The sequence below is a fragment of the Cordyceps militaris genome (assembly GCF_000225605.1).
Source record: "Cordyceps militaris CM01 unplaced genomic scaffold CCM_S00004, whole genome shotgun sequence".
NCBI classification, from domain to species: Eukaryota; Fungi; Ascomycota; class Sordariomycetes; order Hypocreales; family Cordycipitaceae; genus Cordyceps; species Cordyceps militaris.
In genome coordinates, this window is record NW_006271972.1 from 1,965,530 (window position 1) to 1,983,469 (window position 17,940).

Sequence of the window (17,940 nt, forward strand, 5' to 3'; positions counted from 1 at the left end):
TCACTTTCACTCCTGAGTTGCGTTGCATCCTCACTCCTTCTCGAGTAACGATTATTTCTCTTTGCAAACCCCATGACTTCAATCTTGGTTGAACAACAATCTCAGTAGCTGCGACGCCAGTTCCTCATCGCGCCAAGCTGCTGATAGTGTGGGCGCGCCAAAACGAAAGCATTGATCCCCGTCGCGGGACGAGCCGTTCCTAGTTTGCTGCCTCCTGTTGGCTCCAGAGGCGACCACAGGCCGGACCCGACGTGAAGCAGCAATCTATCGAGTTGCAGAGAACGGGAATCGCTCGAAGCTGCCGATGCTGCGTCTGCACTCGATGCGCTCGCCTTTCTCGATCTAGGCCGGGAAAAGAGCAAACGCCTGCTCTGTTTCGTCGAGCTGTCTCATTCTCTTATACAACGCCCGTTTGCAAATACCACTTTACTCGGTATTTGCCTTGTTTGGAATCTCGAGACATTTCTGTACTATCTGTTTCTCCATATTCTTCCCATATTCTTCCCATATTCCCAGGCAAGTACCTTTTGTCGCGCACTGTTCATCGTTGCTCTGGTACCTCGCTCTATCTTTGTCGGCGCCGCCCCCCGAATTTGCGGCGAACATCATCTCACCAATCCAAGCAAGTGCTGGTCTTTTCAATTTGTTTACATCTACCGTAAACTGATTGCTCTTCTGGCGGTCCGTCACTGCAGTGCAGCGTTGGAAAACAGCTGCCAGCTGCCACAGACAGACGCTTCTCCAACTCCAGTTGCACTTCTTCTCTTCTTTCACAGCCTCTCATCCGCACTTCATCAACGCACCTGCGAGAATTTTTCTCTCGTCATTCAATCAACTTCTTTTTTATTGTTTTCCGCCCCTCACCACCGCTTTTTCTTACTCATCTAACCAGCTCCCGCCACAGCTCCAATCCCAACCCACGCAGCACACCTTCAATCTATTCCGAAGCCCCAACTCTGTGTATGTTTTCTTTCAGAACGAAGCTTATCCTCCTTTTATTTGCTAACGTCTCTCAACAGCATCATGGCCCCTTCAGCTTCCAAGGCAAACTACAAATCCTACGAGGCCCAGGCCCGTCTGGTCCGCGCCATTGTCGCAGCGCACCCCACCACCAAATGGAACTACAAAGGTACTACATCTACATCTTGCTTCACGCCCTGCCCGCCTCACTTCTTTGCATGATTTAGCTTCTCCTCCGTGCGGCTCGTATAGACATAAACGAGATGGATAGTGATTGACTGTTGCTCGGCAGAGATTGCCGCCTGCTACGGCTCAGACATGTCGGAGCATGCCCTCAACCATCGCTTCCGCTACATTCGTGCCCAGAGCGAGATTATCATGGCAGGTCGCAAAGCCAAACTGGACGTCAAGGATCTCACTACTGATGAGTCTTCTCTGCCCAAGACCGTCGGTGCCGTGGACAAGAAGAGTACGCCGCCACTAACTTTCTTCCTATCGATCGCGGCCCATTTCCCGGCTGCAGCCTCTTGACACACATTTAACGATTGACATTTTCGAAAAGAGTTTCAACAGCTAACCAATGTTTCATAGACATTGCCAAGTACTTTGGCCAGTCCACGGCTGATGGGATCCAGTTCCAGTTCCGCGCCATCAAAAAGGACGCGGACAAGTTGCGCGCCGTCGCCGACAGCGGCGGCGACCCGTCCGCCTGTCTCGACCTCAACTCCGGGAGCAGCAGCAGCGGTCCGGCCTTTACGCCCACGACGACGCCGAAGACGTCTCGCTCGCGCAACGCCGCCACCCCCACTACCGGCGGCGGCGGGACCAGCACCATCAAGCGAGCTCGTGGCGACCTCGCTGTCGTCAAGATAGAATCTGACGAAGAGGACTCTGAATCGACGAACAACTGGAGTGAGATGGAGGCCACGCCCTCAAAGCGGCCCCGGACGCTCGCTGCTGCCACTACCCCAGGCCAGAGGAACGGCACGCCCTCGCGCCGAGCTGCAGCCGCCAGAGCCAGCGCTACTATCGCTGATGCTTCCGCGCAGCTTCAGACGAGCGAGTCCGAGGCTGAGACGAAACCCGCCGTCCGCGCTGCCATGCCGCTCGACGGGCTCCCAACGCATGCCCGCAACGGCACGGCCGCCACCGTGCGACCCTCGTCCGCGTTTGCCACGGCCGCCACCCCGGCCACCCCCTCCCTGTTTGCCAGCGTTCCTGCCTTTCGCCCGGCCCCCCCGCCGCCGCCCCCGCCGTCGACCGGCTTCACAAGCCCCTTTACAAACACGGCCACGGATACGTACCTCGGCAGCGCCGGTAGCGCCGCTCCCTTTGGCGCTCTGGCTGCCGACGATGCCTTTTACGACGATGACGACGCCCCTGACGGCGAGTACTAAGCCTCACCGAGAGCGAACAGGACGTCGCTGAGTTTTTTTTTCCTCGTCGCCTATTTTGCATTTCTTGATGCTACCGAATTTTTCCTTCCCGTTTTCTATACCCATACGATGTGCGTTGCTGTGTGATGCCGACTCTCCTCACTTTTTTTTTACTTCTTGCACATGTTGGTCTTTGCTACACTTGGGGGAATCTGACCACCCCTACTTGAGCTTATTTTGGTCTCATTGTCTTTTGTTTTAAGGGTAATTTCTGCTTTTTTTCTTTGGTAAGAAAAAAAAATATCATCTTGTTCGTCCACAATTCAGGCGACAGCCCAGGTTAGGCTCATTACGGAACGGAATGGGGAAAAAAAAAAGGGAACGTTGGCTTAGATGGTTTTTGAGAGCAAACTCTTTAGGGATTACGGAGCCGCATAGGACGGCATGAGAACAATAAAGCAGAATTAGTCTGTTAATACAAGACACCGTGATACCAGACATGGTACTGCCATGTGCATGTTGTATTCTGCAACTAATGGTCGCTATGTCTCCTCCGTAGACGGGGCTTCCCCCACCCCTAACCCAGCGTTTATACATTTGTTTTCTTGGTATCTTCTCCTCATCGTGCCTGGTTCCTCAATTCAACACCCACCCACCCTCGTCAAAATCAGGGCCGCCTTCCGTCAAAAGCACAAAACAAAACAACTTGTTTACGCGAGCAGCAGGTCCCACAGGGCTTGGTGGTCCACAAAGTCGTGGTGAATGACATTGACCAGCCAGTAGTCGTCGCGGATGCCGCTCAGCAGGGTCGCGCTGGGCGAACCCCTGCCGTAGACGCGGGACCACTCGCCCCAGATGCCAAAGGCCTCCTCGCACCAGGCGCGAAACGAGACCTCTTCGATGATGGTGGGGGTGACAATCTCCTTGCCGGGGAAGACGCCCCACGTGACGGCGTTTGTGCTGCTGGCGGTGGCGGTGACGGTGCTGTTGCTGTCAGAGCTGACAAAGTCGCCGGCGGCGTTGCCGGCGTAGAAGCAGACGACCTCGCGGACGCCCGGGCGCTGCAGCTTGTCCCTGAGAGCGGCCCAGTCGGCGGAGGAGATGAAGAATTCGAGAAAGGCCTTTTGGAAGACGAAGCCGTTGGCGGGGCCCCAGCCAAAGGTGGCGTCGGCGGAGCGGACGCCGTTGACGGCCGGCTGCGAGGCCACGGTCCACCAGCCCTTTGCGTTGAGGGCGGCGAGGTGCGGCGTGATGGTGGAGGACTCGGCGAGCAGCTCCTCCTCGCTCCAGGGGAGGGCGGGGAGCTCGCCGCGGACGTGGCGGACAAACATGTCGTCAATGTCGCGCGTCGTGGCCGGGTGGCCCCAGAGCTTGACGGCCTGCGTGACCGACATGTGCAGGCTGACGCCGTAGCCGTCAATCTCGCCGTAGGCGGGGGAGCGCGAGTCGCCGAAGCGGCCGTTGGGGAAGTCGTCCCAGGTGGCCTCGCGGCCGAGCGCGCCCTCGCCCTCGGAGATGGCGAGCGTGTTGGCGCGCGCGTTGAGCTGCGCGGCGGGCACGGCCGCCTCGGCGCCCGTCGCCTCCCACTCGGGGTTGGTGCGCCGCCCGGTGCTGGCGATGACGCGGTTGTGCGGGTCCGAGCCGACCGACGAGTGCCGCCGCGTGGAGCGCGAGTGGCTGCGCGGGGGCGGGATCGCGTGGCCGTTGACCTGGAGGAAGGGGCCCGATGTCGGGCCGCCGTCGACGACGGCGTCCTCTTGCGTCGCGGGCTCGTCGGGGATGAGGTGCGTGCGCTCGAGGATAAACGTCACGGCCTTTTCGAGGTTGAGGGTGTAGAAGTGGAAGCCGCGGGGGCCGGGCGTCTTGCGCTTGACGGTGCGGATCTGCTCGACGAGCTCGCTGAGAATGTCGACGCCAATGGCCTTGACGCGCTCGTCGTCTCCCTTGACGGCGTGGAGGCGCTCGAGGATGGCGGCCGGCATGGCGGCGTGGCTGAGCTTGGCCGTGCGCTTGATCATGGCAAAGCTCTGGATGGGCATGAGGCCCGGCATGATGGGAATGGTTCGGAAGGCGCCGCTGGGGTGCTGGCGCAGCGCCGTCTCAAACTGCTCGTACGCCTCAATGTCGAAGAAGAGCTGCGTCATGATGAAGTCGGCGCCGGCTTGCACCTTGTCGACCAGGTAGGGCAGGTCGTGCTCGAGGCACTGGCCCAGTGGGTGGCTCTCGTCAGCGTGGCCCTCGGGGTATGCGGCGACGCCGATGCAAAAGTAGTCGCCGTGCTTTTTGCGAATGTACTTGACCAGGTCCAGGGCCATGACAAAGTCGTCGCCGGCCTCGCCCTCGGCCTCGTCGTCGTCGTCGCTGGCCGTGCGGTACTCCTCCTTGCGCGGGGGGTCGCCGCGCAGGGCTAGAATGTTGCGAATACCGAGGGCCTTGGCGTCGTCGAGGGCCTTGTCGACGAGCTTGCGGCTCATGTTGGTGCACGTCAGGTGCAGGCATGTCGTCATGCCGAGCTCGCGCTGGCACAGCTCGGCCAGCTCGAGCGACTTGTCGGCCGTCGTGCCGCCGGCGCCCCAGGTGACGTTGACAAAGAGCGGCCGCAGCCCTTGCTCCATGCGGTGCAGCCGGTCGCGCAGGTTGGAGAAGCCCATGGCCGTCTTGGGCGGGAAGAACTCGAGGGAAAAGTACTCGGCGTCGGCCGGCAGCGCGGCGATCTTGTCTGTAATCTTTTCCATGTTGGGTCGGTTGTGTCAGGCGGCGAGCCCGGTTCTCAGACAGGAAAAGAGGCTTCGCAGTTCGCGGCAAGATGGGACAGGTCGTCGACGAGGTTGTGTCGAGTCGTCGACGGTCGTGGAGGCGTGTGTCCGCCGCCAATGGTGGGGTTCACTCGCACCGACCGGAAGTGGCGATGGCGGTCGGGTCGTCGGCTCCGCGCAGGTATGTGTCTCGGGACGAAACAACGGGATTGCAAGATTGAGGCAACACCAGGGGTTTTTAATTTGGTTGAATTGGATGCGGAGCCCCTTGACCGGCAGGCCAGATGGAAAGCCGAAGGTAAGCCAGGAAGGCCGTCAAGAGCTGTTTTTGAGAGCCCCACGCACGCGGGGCGAGATGGTTGTTTGGCGGGGTTGAAGGAAACTGTTGATAATAATCAGCGACCTCGTTGGTCGGATTAAGGGAGGTCTGGCAGCAGCCGGATTGTCGGGATTGCGCAATTACAACACTACTTTAACGTACTACGATTACTTGCAACTAGGACGTGCCACTGGCGGCAACATTTCCTGCGACCTCTAGCTCCTGGAGTCACCTGAGCGGCTTCGGAGCGCGGAACAGCGGCGAACTTTAGCGGTCACGCGTTTAGGAGGCAATAGTGTACAGAAAATCCCAAGCAATATAGCACAGTAAATGTGGAATTTACTCGATTCTCAATTCTTTCAAAAATTATGTAGAATCAAAGAAAATCAATTTGAACACAGGCCTGTCGAGACAAATGTCCAGAGACACCCTCCTAATACATTGTACTTGAACAATTCCATTAGCCACCATCAGCCACACTCGTACTAAGCCCCTTCGGGAGCTCCAACGTTTTTGCTGTTCACAAGCTTCGTTCCGTGCATCGCATCGCATTGTGTCTATCGCGGTACGTCTATTCCACAAACAAGCGCTTCCGGTATTTCAGAGCACCTAGAATGGTCACACCGTAATGCTGGCTCTCCACACAAGGCAGCTCCCTGCGCGTGCAGCTGCCCAACTCCGGTCACGCGCTGCCTGCTGTGCCGCCAATCGCCAGTCACTGTTGACCAGCCAATCGCATACCACCAAGACCCTCGATGTCAACTTATTTCCCCGGCTCAGACGATGGTATAGCCTCAATTTAAAAACAATTGATGCGGAATGGCGCAAGAATTGGCAAGAAATCGCCGCCCACGAGCCGACGCAGAAAGAGCGTGTCCAGAGCTCCACGAATACCAAATATGTTCTTCCCATGTTTCCCTACCCGTCGGGCACCCTGCATCTCGGTCACTTGCGCGTCTACGCTATTGCCGATGTCGTTGCCAGATATCATGGCCTCAAAGGCCACGATGTGCTGCTTCCCATGGGATGGGACGCCTTTGGTCTACCAGCTGAGAACGCGGCCCTGGAACGTGGCGTCCCTCCAGCTGGCTGGACGCGGAGCAACATTGTGAAAATGAAGGAACAGCTCGGGGTTATGAATGGAAGCTGGGATTGGAGCAACGTGGGTATCCTCCGCACTACTGCCGACACCCCTCTGACGCTGAATAGGAGCTGGCATCGTGCGACCCCGACTTTTACAAGCATACCCAAAAGCTTTTCCTCATGCTGTACGAAAAAGGCCTTGCCTACCAAGCCGAAGCCGAAGTCAACTACGATCCTGTCGATAAAACCGTCCTGGCCAATGAGCAAGTAGACGCCAACGGTTTCTCGTGGCGCTCTGGTGCCAAGGTGGAAAAGAAGCTTCTCAAACAGTGGTTCCTGCGCATCTCAGACTATCGCGAGGATCTGCTGCGTGAGCTAGATACGCTCGCCAAAGATGACGCGTGGCCAGATCACGTCCTCGCTCAGCAACGCAACTGGCTTGGGAAATCTACCGGAGCGCTCATCAAGTTTCCAATCATAGCCATGGGCCAAGATGTAGGCTCTGCTATTGAAGTCTTCACCACACGCCCCGATACTCTGTTCGGCGTACAGTATATCGCGCTTGCGGCGTCTCACCCAGCGGTTAAGCAACTCGCCGATGCAGACCCCAAGCTGCGCGCATTTTTAGATACTCTCCCTGGCCTACCGCCTGACTCCAAAGTGGGCTATGTCTTGCCCCAGCTTCGAGCGATCAACCCGCTTGCGTATAACGAGGATACCCCCGATGCTACCAAAGCGTCCTTGCCAGTTTTTGTCGCACCATATGTGCTCGGTGATTACGGTGAGGGTGCCGTCATGGGCGTGCCGGGACACGATGTCCGAGACCACGCTTTCTGGAAGACACACAACAGCGAACAACCTGTTCGACATGTAATCGCAGAATCGCCCGATGAGTCTACTGCCATCATTCCGGCCGAGCCTTATGTAGAGCATGGCTTCATGACGGCGCACAGCGGGCCCTTCAAGGGCAAATCCTCCAAGGATGCCGCTGAGATCATGGTCAATATGCTTAAAGCGGCAGAGCTGGCCACCCCTGTGGAGAAATGGCGCCTTCGTGACTGGCTCATCAGTCGTCAGCGGTACTGGGGAGCACCTATTCCCATCATTCACTGCAGCAGCTGTGGAAGCGTGCCTGTACCAGAAGCAGATCTCCCTGTGAAGCTTCCGGATGTTGAAAAGCACTGGCAGGCTGGAAATGCCGGCAACGCGCTGGAAACATCTCCTGGGTTTGTCAACACCGAGTGTCCGAAGTGCAAGGGGCCCGCGCGCCGTGATACAGACACAATGGACACGTTTGTGGACTCGAGTTGGTATTTTGCCCGCTTTGCTGATCCTCACAACAGCAAAGAACTATTCTCGCCTGAATCTACCAAGACCCTACCGGTTGACATTTATATCGGAGGTGTTGAGCATGCAATTCTCCATCTGCTCTACTCACGCTTCATCTTCAAGTTCCTAGCTGGGACATCACTGATGCCCGAGTACACTGAAGAAACTGCTGGCACCGCTGAGCCGTTCAGGCGCTTGATTACGCAGGGCATGGTTCATGGCAAGACATTCATCGACCCGACCAACGGCAGATTCTTGAAGCCAAACGAGATCGATCTCAGCGATGCAGCTCAACCCAAGGTTGCAACGAGCGGTACCCCCGCCGAGGTGCGCTACGAGAAGATGTCCAAGTCCAAGTACAACGGCGTAGACCCGACCGAGTTCATTGCCAAGTATGGTGCCGATGCCACGCGAGCGCACATGCTGTTTCAGGCTCCAGTCGCCGACGAGCTCAAGTGGGATGAGTCCAAGATTTCGGGGGTGACTCGATGGCTACATCGACTGTATGACACTGTTGTCAAGGTCGCAGCTGCTACGCCTGCCCCGAATGAGACTGCCTCGGACTATTTGCAAGCTAGGCAGGCCAATCTTGGAAACTTGAGCAAAGGAGAAGCCAAGACACTCAACACTGATATCCTTCTCTGGCGGGAGACTCAGCGCATCATTACCAACATTACGCGCGCATATGATCAGGTGTATGCGCTCAATATTATTGTATCCGACCTGATGACGCTCACCAACGCTCTCGTGGGAGCCAAGGGCGCCAGCGCCGTCATCCAGTGGCAGGTGGCCGAAACCATGACGAGACTCATGGCGCCGGTCGTGCCGGCCGTGGCGGAAGAGTGCTGGAGCGTTCTTCACCCGTCCGCCGGGTCCCTGTTCAAGTCGGCTAGCTTTCCCGAGGCAGATGGCTCACTCCAGATCCTGAAGCCACAATCGCAGACGAGCGTGATTCAGGTCAACGGCAAGGTACGTGCCAACCTGGAGCTGCCGGCGCCGGAAGGCGGTCTCGTAGGCGATGCGCTCAAGGACTGGATGGTGGGGCAGATTCTGGCGACGGAAGAAGGACGCGCGAAATTTGGCCAAGGTCAATACGATATCAGACAGGCAAAGCGGGCGATTGCCGTGCAAAACGGGGCGCTGATTAACTTTGTCATGTAACAGCATCTGTACTATTAGCATGTTTGATAGAGGGCCTGTAGAGCGATGGAAATATAATGTAAGATAGAAGCAGGCCGAAGGGTCATAGAGGGCTACGAGTGTACATGTCTAACTCATTCATGATAGATGGTTTCAGTGATCGTTGTGGAACGAAACTATTCTTGATCTCTATATTCAATCATCTATTGCTGTTTAGTTGATGTGTCGTGTGAAATGCGACTCAATCTAAACGTCTCTCCTCGCCGGGCGGCAGCAGGCGATCCGTCTCGTCTTCACGATGGCCACCGACGCTCTTCTTGCGGTAAATCACATAGTGCTGCAGAATAAAGAGCAGGTCAAAAAAGATGCTCAGCTGGCCGAGGCCAAACTTGACGGGGTTGCTGGTGATGCCGCTCCAGTCGTGCTGCAGGTAGCTGTCGATGCCCTGCTGTGCGATGCTCAGGACGCCGCCGACCAGGTCCAGCAGGATCTGCCAGATGCTCCACCCGTCGGTGCTGCGGTTGCGGATGTTGGTCAGCAGCTGGGGCGTGTACTTGACGAGCGTGACGACGAGCTTGACGTAGCCGAGGGCGTAGACGACGTCGATCTCGCACCAGTCGACGGCGGGATCGACCGGGCGGCCGCCGGAGCGCACGCCGCGCACGACGAGATACGTGGCGGCGACGCCGAGCGCGGCGCCGACGGTCAGCCCGGTGGCGAAGCGGCTCGGCCGAGTGCCCGGGCTGTGGTGGTGGTGGTGGTGGGGGTGGCCGCCGGCGGTCGCGGGGAAGCGCCAGAGCGCGGTGCCGACGAGGTACTGCGAGGCCGTGATGAGCGACAGCACGAGGCCGTGCAGCGCAAAGACGACGTCGTTGAACTGCACCGTCGGCGTGAGGCCGCTGTTGCGCGCGGCGTACTGCTGCCGCACGTCGCGCGAGTAGTACAGCGCGAGGTTCGAGGCAAAGTAGGACGTGAAGCCTTTAAAATTTAAAAAAAAGGGAGCTGGGGTTAGTGAAAAAAAAACTGAGGAGTGGCGACGGCGACGCGCATCATTCGTACCTAGGACGTTGAGAAACGGAAAGTCAACCGTGGTGCCCGTCGTCGACCGCCGGCGAAAGTTGAGCAGCGCTTGCGGGTAAAACGACAGACTCCAGAGGGTAAAGTAGACCCAGCCAAAGACGGCCGAGATGACGTTGAGGAAGTCGTCGTTGGCCATGATGGCGAGGAGAAATCGGCCGCGGCGCAAAAGCTGTTCTGCGTGCTGGATCTATCTCGGGGAGAGCGGTGATTTTGCAACGCGAGCTCTGCTGGCCTTGCAAACAAGAGACGTGGGAAAAAGAGCGTGCGTGCCGGCGCGAAAAGAGTCATGTGCCGCTGGAGTTTCACAGTAGGGAAAGAAGAGAGAGAAAGGGCCCAAGTCAGGTCCGTGTTTGAAGGGATGGTTTTTTGGGAGGGGGGGGGGGGGGGGGTCGCTGACGGTCGGGTGTCGCGATCCGGTGACGAAATGGCGGGAGCGCTTCCATTGGCGTAGGGGCACGCCAGCCTAAGTAGTTAGCCTCGTTCTGGTTGTTCGCCGAGCGCCGGACTGCGTTTATAGGACAGCGGTGCGGCAAACCTCCTATGAAATGGGTTTGGATTGAACTAGACGGAGAACTGATGGTATTTGCGACATTTCATCGCCAAGCCACATGTATGCCTATACCAGTAGATGGGTAGTACAAGCCCCATACTCCGACGAAGGCGTCAGATGCATCTTTTCAACTTGAGTTGAAATACATAAAAGGCCAAAAGAATTCAAAAGTGATCTTTAGTCTTCCGGAATGAGAATTACGGAGTATTGCTCTCCATTTATCATCCTTGTCCAGATTCAACCCCAGAGTCATCGGTTCATTCTGTGGCGTACGACGCCACATCAGCGTAGAATCCGCCACACCTGCCGAATGAAGCGGATTCTTCCACTGCCATATCTGAGGCGAAAACATCAGCGAACATTCAGAAGATCAATTTAGATATCGAAATTCTGCTTTTTACATGTATATACAAACACCCAAATATCGCTTAATTCACCAGAACTCCACTTCCCCGTGTTCATTTATGCTTTCATCTCGGCCTGCGCAAACGTCCCCTCGACATCAACCCACGTCGTCTTGTTAATCTTCTCCTGCCCATACTCGCTCTTGAAGTGATAGCCCCTCGCCCGCGGCCTCTCGCCGGTGCCCTCTGGAAAGTCAGCCTCGTACGCGGCCGCGAAGCGCTCGGCGGCGGCGCCAAACGTGCCGTCGCGCAGGGCCGCGCGGACGCCGTCGAAGAAGCGGCTCATGGCGCAGTGGTTGTGGATCTGCAGCAGGCTCCAGCCCAGCATCTCCTTGGCGTTGAGCAGGTGCCGCAGGTAGGCGCGGTGGTGCGTCGTGCACGCGTAGCACGAGCAGCCGGCGCTCAGCGGCCGCAGCGCCGTCGCGTGCTCCTCGAGCCACATGTTGGTGCCCAGCGGCTGCGGCGCCGCGACGGAGGAGGCGGGCGCGGGGAACGTAAAGGTGAAGGCGACGCCCGAGTCGGACACGGCGTTGATAAAGGGCAGCACGCAGACGTCGACGCCGAGGGCGACTTGCTGGAGCACCTGCTGCGGCGTTTTGGGCGCGTCGAGCGAGAGCCGCGGCAGCGGGCCCAGCGCGGCGTAGTTGCGGATGATGTCGCCCAGGAGTCTGGTGTCGTAGATGGCGAGGCCGGAGAGCGACCCGAGGACGTCGTCGGCGAGGTGTTGCAGGTACGCCCACTGCAGCGGGTACTCCACCGGCAGCACCGGCGCAAACACGGCGCTGGTCGGCGCGGCGTCGGTCCCCGCCGCCGTCGCCTCCAGGAACTGGTCCAGCCACTCCTCCGTCCTGTCCACCATGCGCACGAGCTTCTTCGCCGGTGGCGCGGTGCTCGTATGCGGCAGATCCGCCAGCGGCACGACAACGTCGGGACGCAGCAGCCGCACGGCCTCGACGTACGCGGGGACCGAGAGGCCGCGGAAGCCCGTCGACGTGAAGAGTGTGACCGACTTGGCCGTGTTGCCCGTCGGCGTGGTGACGGTCTGGCTGCGACGCGCGGCCAGGATGGTCGCGCTGGCGAGTGGCAGGGCCGTGAAGCTGTGCAGTCTGTTTTCCCGCGTTACGGGCGTCTTGTATATAGGGGGCTGCGTCTTCTCAATGACTTGTGTGTGTGCATGTTAGCGGGGGACAGAACCTCATGGATAAAAAGCGAAAAAAAGAAAGAAAAAAAATAGTGCGTACAATCTTCGAGCGCCATGTAGACGGGCCCTGGCGACACGGATTTGGTCATGTTGTCGGGGGTCAGGTGCGGCACCGCCCCGCGGCTGGCGACGGACGTGTAGTTGGGTGTGTCAATGGCGGCGCGCCCGGGGAGGGCCAGCCGGCCGAGGCGGGCGGCGGTGCCGGCGACGGCGGCCGAGGTGAAGAGTGTGCGAGAGCCGGCCATGTCTGCACCCTCCATTTGACGGCCGTCCACAGAGCTCATCGTTGGTGGTTGCTTAGACTGGATTTGGTGATGAGAGAGCAGGGGTTGTTGGAGGAGCCGCCGTCTCGAATTTTCTCACACCTTGTTCACTTGGTGGGGCACCAGTGACCACCTACATCATTCACATGGCAGAAATAGTTGCATTATAGACAAGGGAATTGAGACTTGGGACAAGGGAATTGAGACTTGAGACTTGAGAGAAAAAAAAATTGTACGTTATAGGAGGTACTGGTAGACGGTTCATTTTTTAAAATTGATTATTTAAGAAACTATACATTCAAGCGGAAACTTTACATTTGAACGAATATGAGCTGTATTGGCCTAAAGCTACACATTGAACCGTCCGTGTAAGTCGGCTGTCTGTATTAAAATACAGCCTGGTTCTATTTCGTAGTGACTTGTAAAACCAATGTAGTACCGGAGTTCACGGAAAATTAAAACGGTCATACCTTGCTGCTTGACGTACTTGAGAACAGGGAGCCGAATTCTCGGACATTCAAATCATTAGAATGTAGAGTTATACATGGCTTTAAACTTAATTGTCATGATTTTTTCAGCAAGGCCCCTTCGAGCAGACGATTCGTAGTGCGACGTGACGAGACATGTTGATTCCATAGAAGCAGTGACCAACGCCAAACCCATTTACGCCAAGACGAGTTTATATGGAGATTTGGATATCAAATACGGCGTATACTCCCATCTGATGAGAATACGGAGCATGCATATTCCCATATTTCAAATACGGCATATTCCCATGTAATAACCCGCTGCCAAGTGCCTGGCTCCATCGCGCGTCAAGCCATCAGCACGTGGGTGCAAGGCCAGTCGTCGGAACCAAGTGTCATCACTCGGCGCGCTTTGCCAACGAGGAATTCCGGCATAGATTCCCCGGATGAGCAGCCAGTTGACGTCCCGACCCCGGGCGCATCCCGCATCCCGCATTCCCAGTGTTGCATTGGATGGTACGACGCCATGTCTCATCCGACGACAAACCAGGTCAATTGATGACGCCAACACATGGGTTGCTACTGGCCCATCTGATAACGTGGCAGCTTCGTTTACATAGTTAGGACAAGGTTGGGAGCGCGTGGCTTTTGGTATTCGCGCTTCCGTTCCAGAACCGGTGAACCAGGCCGGTGGCTTGCCGTCGACCGACGTGCGCCACCACCAGTGTCTTGAACGTGAAAGTCGATAAAAAAAATCAGCTCGGTCGCGGAAATGGACAGGCTAGCGAAATGAAAGAGGACTGCGCGGGTTGTGGGTAAAACGCCATCTGCAGTGTGTAATTCTGGTTCATGCATCGGTTCAAGCTTCATGACTAGTGTGAGCATCAGTGAGCAATGCTGTAATACAGAGTACTCGTAGATAGATGAATACCTGGGGAAAATGATGAAAATGACTAGAATTGCTGGGGAAAAGCAGTCATTTCTTGTCGTCGTGATTTGCGTCGGTTAAATTTTTTTTTGCTTCAGTCCTCGCCCGTTTGCAGCGTTCGTCGTCATCGGCCCTTGGCCCCTTCCATATTGGAACAGCAACCATCAAAACAATCAAACCACCACAAGGAACCTTTTCACACAAACGCTATCCTCCATCCTTTTTTCTTTTTTTTTTGCGCGCCAATGACGATGCAGATTTGACGCACGAGGCTTGGATCTCAATAGACAAGGCCACGCCAAGGGGCCGCTGCGGAGACGCTAGAGCAAGCGTACGGAATAACCTTACATTAACCTTTGCAGGCTCAATGTACCTGGGAGCTCATCACCACCGGACCGCGGTGCATTATTGCTCAGAGGTACCGGCCGGCCACTGGAAGCAAGTCGAGGCTGTGCTTGCACCAGTCACTCGCCCTGGATCTAGCCCAAGCCGGCCCAGCCCACCCCAACCTTGGCTTCCCGTCCTCGCTCAAACATCACCGCAGAACAGTCGCCAATACTGCACACAGCAAACGGCCCTTGCGATATCAACTCGTCTTCTGCATCCTCTCCGTTGACTAACTACTCCACTCCCCCAGATAATCCACGCAATGTCGGGCCAAATGGGGTCGTGGCGCACACACGTGGCTGTCGTGCTTGATAGCGAAAGGGCTTCGTGCAGCAGCTGAGCTTGCCATGCAGGTCCGGGTGCCGCGAGAGCGTCATGGGCAACAAGAACTGAAATAAACAGAGAAATTGACTCTCACTCCACAGCCCCTCCGGCCTATCGGAGCTCCGCGGTCTTGGGTTCAACCATCCACCGCCCAAGACTCTCCAATTGGCCGGCTCCGTCAACGTGCTGATCTTTGCTACACCGAGCCCTCCCAACAACCGACTTTCGATGGCGTTTTCTTTTCTTCTATAGTGTTAGCTAGCTTTTTGCTAGCTCTCGGATGCTCGTTAGCTCCAGCCTCCGTACGACACCCGCGCTCAGGGCCCTGGCAATCATGGCCGAGATGGGAGAGCCCTGCCAAGCATATAAGCTGCGCTGGCCCTCCTCGTTTCTCGTAACTCTTGTTCTTGAGCCTCGTCACCTTTGGTCTGAGTCTTGACTTGAGGAAGCCAAACTTCACATCTCTTTCCCCCCCTCTCAATTGAGAGCTTTCTTCCACCATGCTCGCCAAGTTCAACACGGCCGCCGCCCTCGTCGCGGCCGCCGCCGTCAGCCAGGTCTCTGCCCAGACCTTCCAGCGTCTGGGCGGCTGCCCTGATCTCGGCTGCGTCCTGCCGCCCGACCAGAGCGACTTCCTCCCCGGCCAGCTGTTTGATCTCCGCGTCGAGGTCCACGCCCCCGTCAACGGCTCCGAGGCGGCCCACAACGGCAAGCCCGACGAAAAGTTCAAGGTCACCATCACCAAGGAGGGCGGCAAGCCCAAGGACTTTGCCCAGGCCTTCAACATTGCCGAGCCCCAGCTCGAGAAGTGGCAGTTCAAGTGGTTCGAGGACCTCTACGCCGAAGACGCCAAGACGCCCTCGGTCGTCAACGTCGCCGCCAAGGCCTACCGGACCATTGCCCTCTACGAGCCCGGCAAGTACCAGGTCACCCTCGACTACTACAATGGCAGCAAGACCACTGCCAACTGGGTCGTCCGCGACATCTCCAAGGAGCGCAAGGCCAAGAACGTCATCTTCTTCATTGGTGACGGCATGACCACCAACATGGTATGTAGCGGCCCCGGCGCATAACGGCGCACCGCTGACAGAGGCCTTAGATCACCGCTGCCCGTCTGCTGGGACACCAGAGCATCAACGGAAAATACCAGTCTGTCCTCAAGATGGACCAGTTCCCCGTTGTTGGTCACCAGATGACTCACTCCCTCGACTCCTACATTACCGACTCTGCCAACTCTGCTTCTGCTCTCTACACTGGCCACAAGAGCACTGTCAACGCCATGGGGTAAGCAAAAGTTCCAACATATGACATCACAATAGAACTAACAAGCCCCAGCGTCCACGTCGACTCTTCCGCCGATGCCTTTGACGACCCCAAGGTTGAGACAATTGTCGAAGTCTTCCAGCGCGTTTGGGTAAGCTTCATACCCATCCTTCAAGATGATGCATGCTAACAGTCCCAGGGTGGTGCTTGGGGTGCCGTTTCTACTGCCTTCCTCGCCGATGCCACTCCCATTGCCCTCACCGGTCACACCCGCAAGCGCGCCGAGTATGGCGCTCTCATCGACCAGGCCCTGAACGGTGTTACCAACTGGACCTGGACTGCCAACAACGGTCCCGACGTCTTCTTTGGCGGCGGTGCCGAGCAGTTCATCCCCGGCAAGGGCTCCTACAAGGGCAAGGACTACTACCAGGAGTTTGCCAAGAAGGGCTACACCGTCAGCCTGAACAATACGGCCCTCCAGGCTGTCGACAAGAGCAAGCGTGCGCTCGGCGTCTTCAGCCAGAGCAACCTGCCCGTCTGGCTGGACCGCAACGTGTACAAGGACAACATCAAGAAGCTGACCAACGACCCCTCGGGGAAGAACAGCTCCGCCCTTGACATTCCTGGCCTCAAGGAGATGTCGGTCAAGGCCGTCGAGATTCTCGCCACTCGTGGCAAGGAGAAGGGCTTCTTCCTCATGTCCGAGGGTGCTTCCATTGACAAGCAGATGCACACTCTGGACTACGACCGTGCCCTGGCTGAGCTCCTGGAGATGGACGAGGCCATCAGCGCCACCATCAAGAAGCTCGAGGAGCTTGGCATCCGTGACGAGACTCTTGTCCTTGTCTCCGCCGACCACGGCCACGGCTTCGAGTGAGTTGGTCCCAACCTGCTAAATCATAGCAAATTCTAACCGAACATAGTGTCTATGGCTCTGCCGATACCAAGTACCTCAAGGAGGCCCCCGACCAGCGTGGCAAGCGCCGTGCCATTGGCACCTACGAGAAGTCTGGTCTGTCTCAGTACCACAAGGCCGACGGCCTCACCTACGGCACCGGCGCCAACTTCCCTACGAACTGGGAGCCCCGTTACGCCATTGCCGGTGGCGTTGCCGCGCACCCCGATATCCGCGAGAACTTCAGCGTCCACAAGAACGGTCCCCGCAACCCCTCGGTCAAGATTGGCGACGAGTACTTCGCCAACCCGAGCGACAGCCCCAACGGCTTCGTCGTCAACGGCACCTTCAGCACTGACGAGTCTGTCGGTGTGCACTCGCTGACCGATGTCCCCGTCTACGCCTGGGGCCCGTGCCAGGACACCTTTGGCGGCACCTATGGCAACGTGGACATCTTTTACAAGATTGCCGCCTGCCTGGGTCTCGCCCGCCACGAGGCCGGCACGCCGCCCCGCCCCGGTACCCCCGGCGGCAACAGCACCAGCACCGTCAAGCCCAACCCCGGCTCGACCAGCGCCGCGGGCCAGACGAGCACCAGCCTCCCTGCTTGTGCCCTTCCCAAGCCCAGCCCATAGAGAAATCGGCGCTCTTAGATGAAGTGAGAGAATGTGGTCAATGGTGGTTGCTGCCGAGATGTCATTCATTGTACATAACTTGAACGAAAAGAATGCTTAGATGTATAAATAGGGGACGAGGGGGGCGTTGGTGGAGTGCTTGAAGTAATAGACTGTGTAATTTGATGTCTCTGTCCAACTACCCTTGTCCGTGTGAATTCAATGCGTGACTTTTATATACCCTTGTATGTCCTTGTATACGAGTAGTCCCCTGGCCATGTCTCTCTCACGCCGCCAACGCCGCCAGCAGCTTGCGCAGCTCCTCCTCATCCAACCCGGTCCCATCCGCCCTCAGTGCCGCCGAATGCACCCATACACCCGCGCCCGGCGCAAACCGCGCAGCCAGCGCTCCCACATTATGATGGCGCACGCCGCCCCCCGCGACGACCTCGAGCCTGCCCGCCGCGCAGCACGCCACCACCTGCGCCAAGCGCTCCGCATTCGCCGCACACCCGCCGTCCACGGGCCCTCCCGCCGTCAGCACGCCAGCGAAGCCGCACCGCACGAGCGCGTCGACGCCAGCCTCAACATCAGGCAGGGC

General features: G+C 57.6%; 6 protein-coding genes across 6 annotated transcripts; 3 read left to right on the plus strand and 3 right to left on the minus strand.

The window, feature by feature from the left end:
* Nucleotides 1-72: 72 nt before the first annotated feature.
* Nucleotides 73-2,357, plus strand: CCM_05620 (uncharacterized protein; the record flags this gene model as incomplete). Its single annotated transcript, XM_006670764.1, has 6 exons — nt 73-104; nt 279-681; nt 905-960; nt 1,020-1,129; nt 1,253-1,429; nt 1,552-2,357. 6 exons carry the CDS (start codon nt 73-75, stop codon nt 2,355-2,357), a joined length of 1,584 nt encoding a protein of 527 aa, XP_006670827.1.
* A 689-nt stretch (nt 2,358-3,046) lies between these two features.
* On the minus strand, nt 3,047-5,071 carry CCM_05621 (methylenetetrahydrofolate reductase 2; the record flags this gene model as incomplete). Its single annotated transcript, XM_006670765.1, has 1 exon — nt 3,047-5,071. The coding sequence occupies one exon, from the start codon at nt 5,069-5,071 to the stop codon at nt 3,047-3,049; it is 2,025 nt and encodes a 674-aa protein (XP_006670828.1).
* Nucleotides 5,072-6,039: 968 nt separating this feature from the next.
* On the plus strand, nt 6,040-8,984 carry CCM_05622 (leucyl-tRNA synthetase; the record flags this gene model as incomplete). The annotated part of the gene is made up of 2 exons (XM_006670766.1): nt 6,040-6,573; nt 6,621-8,984. 2 exons carry the CDS (start codon nt 6,040-6,042, stop codon nt 8,982-8,984), a joined length of 2,898 nt encoding a protein of 965 aa, XP_006670829.1.
* A 220-nt stretch (nt 8,985-9,204) lies between these two features.
* On the minus strand, nt 9,205-10,179 carry CCM_05623 (cystinosin; the record flags this gene model as incomplete). The annotated part of the gene is made up of 2 exons (XM_006670767.1): nt 9,205-9,941; nt 10,023-10,179. The coding sequence occupies 2 exons, from the start codon at nt 10,177-10,179 to the stop codon at nt 9,205-9,207; spliced, it is 894 nt and encodes a 297-aa protein (XP_006670830.1).
* An 876-nt stretch (nt 10,180-11,055) lies between these two features.
* On the minus strand, nt 11,056-12,482 carry CCM_05624 (tRNA-guanine transglycosylase family protein; the record flags this gene model as incomplete). Its single annotated transcript, XM_006670768.1, has 2 exons — nt 11,056-12,158; nt 12,239-12,482. The coding sequence occupies 2 exons, from the start codon at nt 12,480-12,482 to the stop codon at nt 11,056-11,058; spliced, it is 1,347 nt and encodes a 448-aa protein (XP_006670831.1).
* A 2,585-nt stretch (nt 12,483-15,067) lies between these two features.
* CCM_05625 (extracellular phytase, putative) lies at nt 15,068-17,360 on the plus strand (the record flags this gene model as incomplete). Its single annotated transcript, XM_006670769.1, has 5 exons — nt 15,068-15,616; nt 15,667-15,851; nt 15,903-15,981; nt 16,024-16,703; nt 16,754-17,360. 5 exons carry the CDS (start codon nt 15,068-15,070, stop codon nt 17,358-17,360), a joined length of 2,100 nt encoding a protein of 699 aa, XP_006670832.1.
* Between the last annotated feature and the right edge of the window lie 580 nt (nt 17,361-17,940).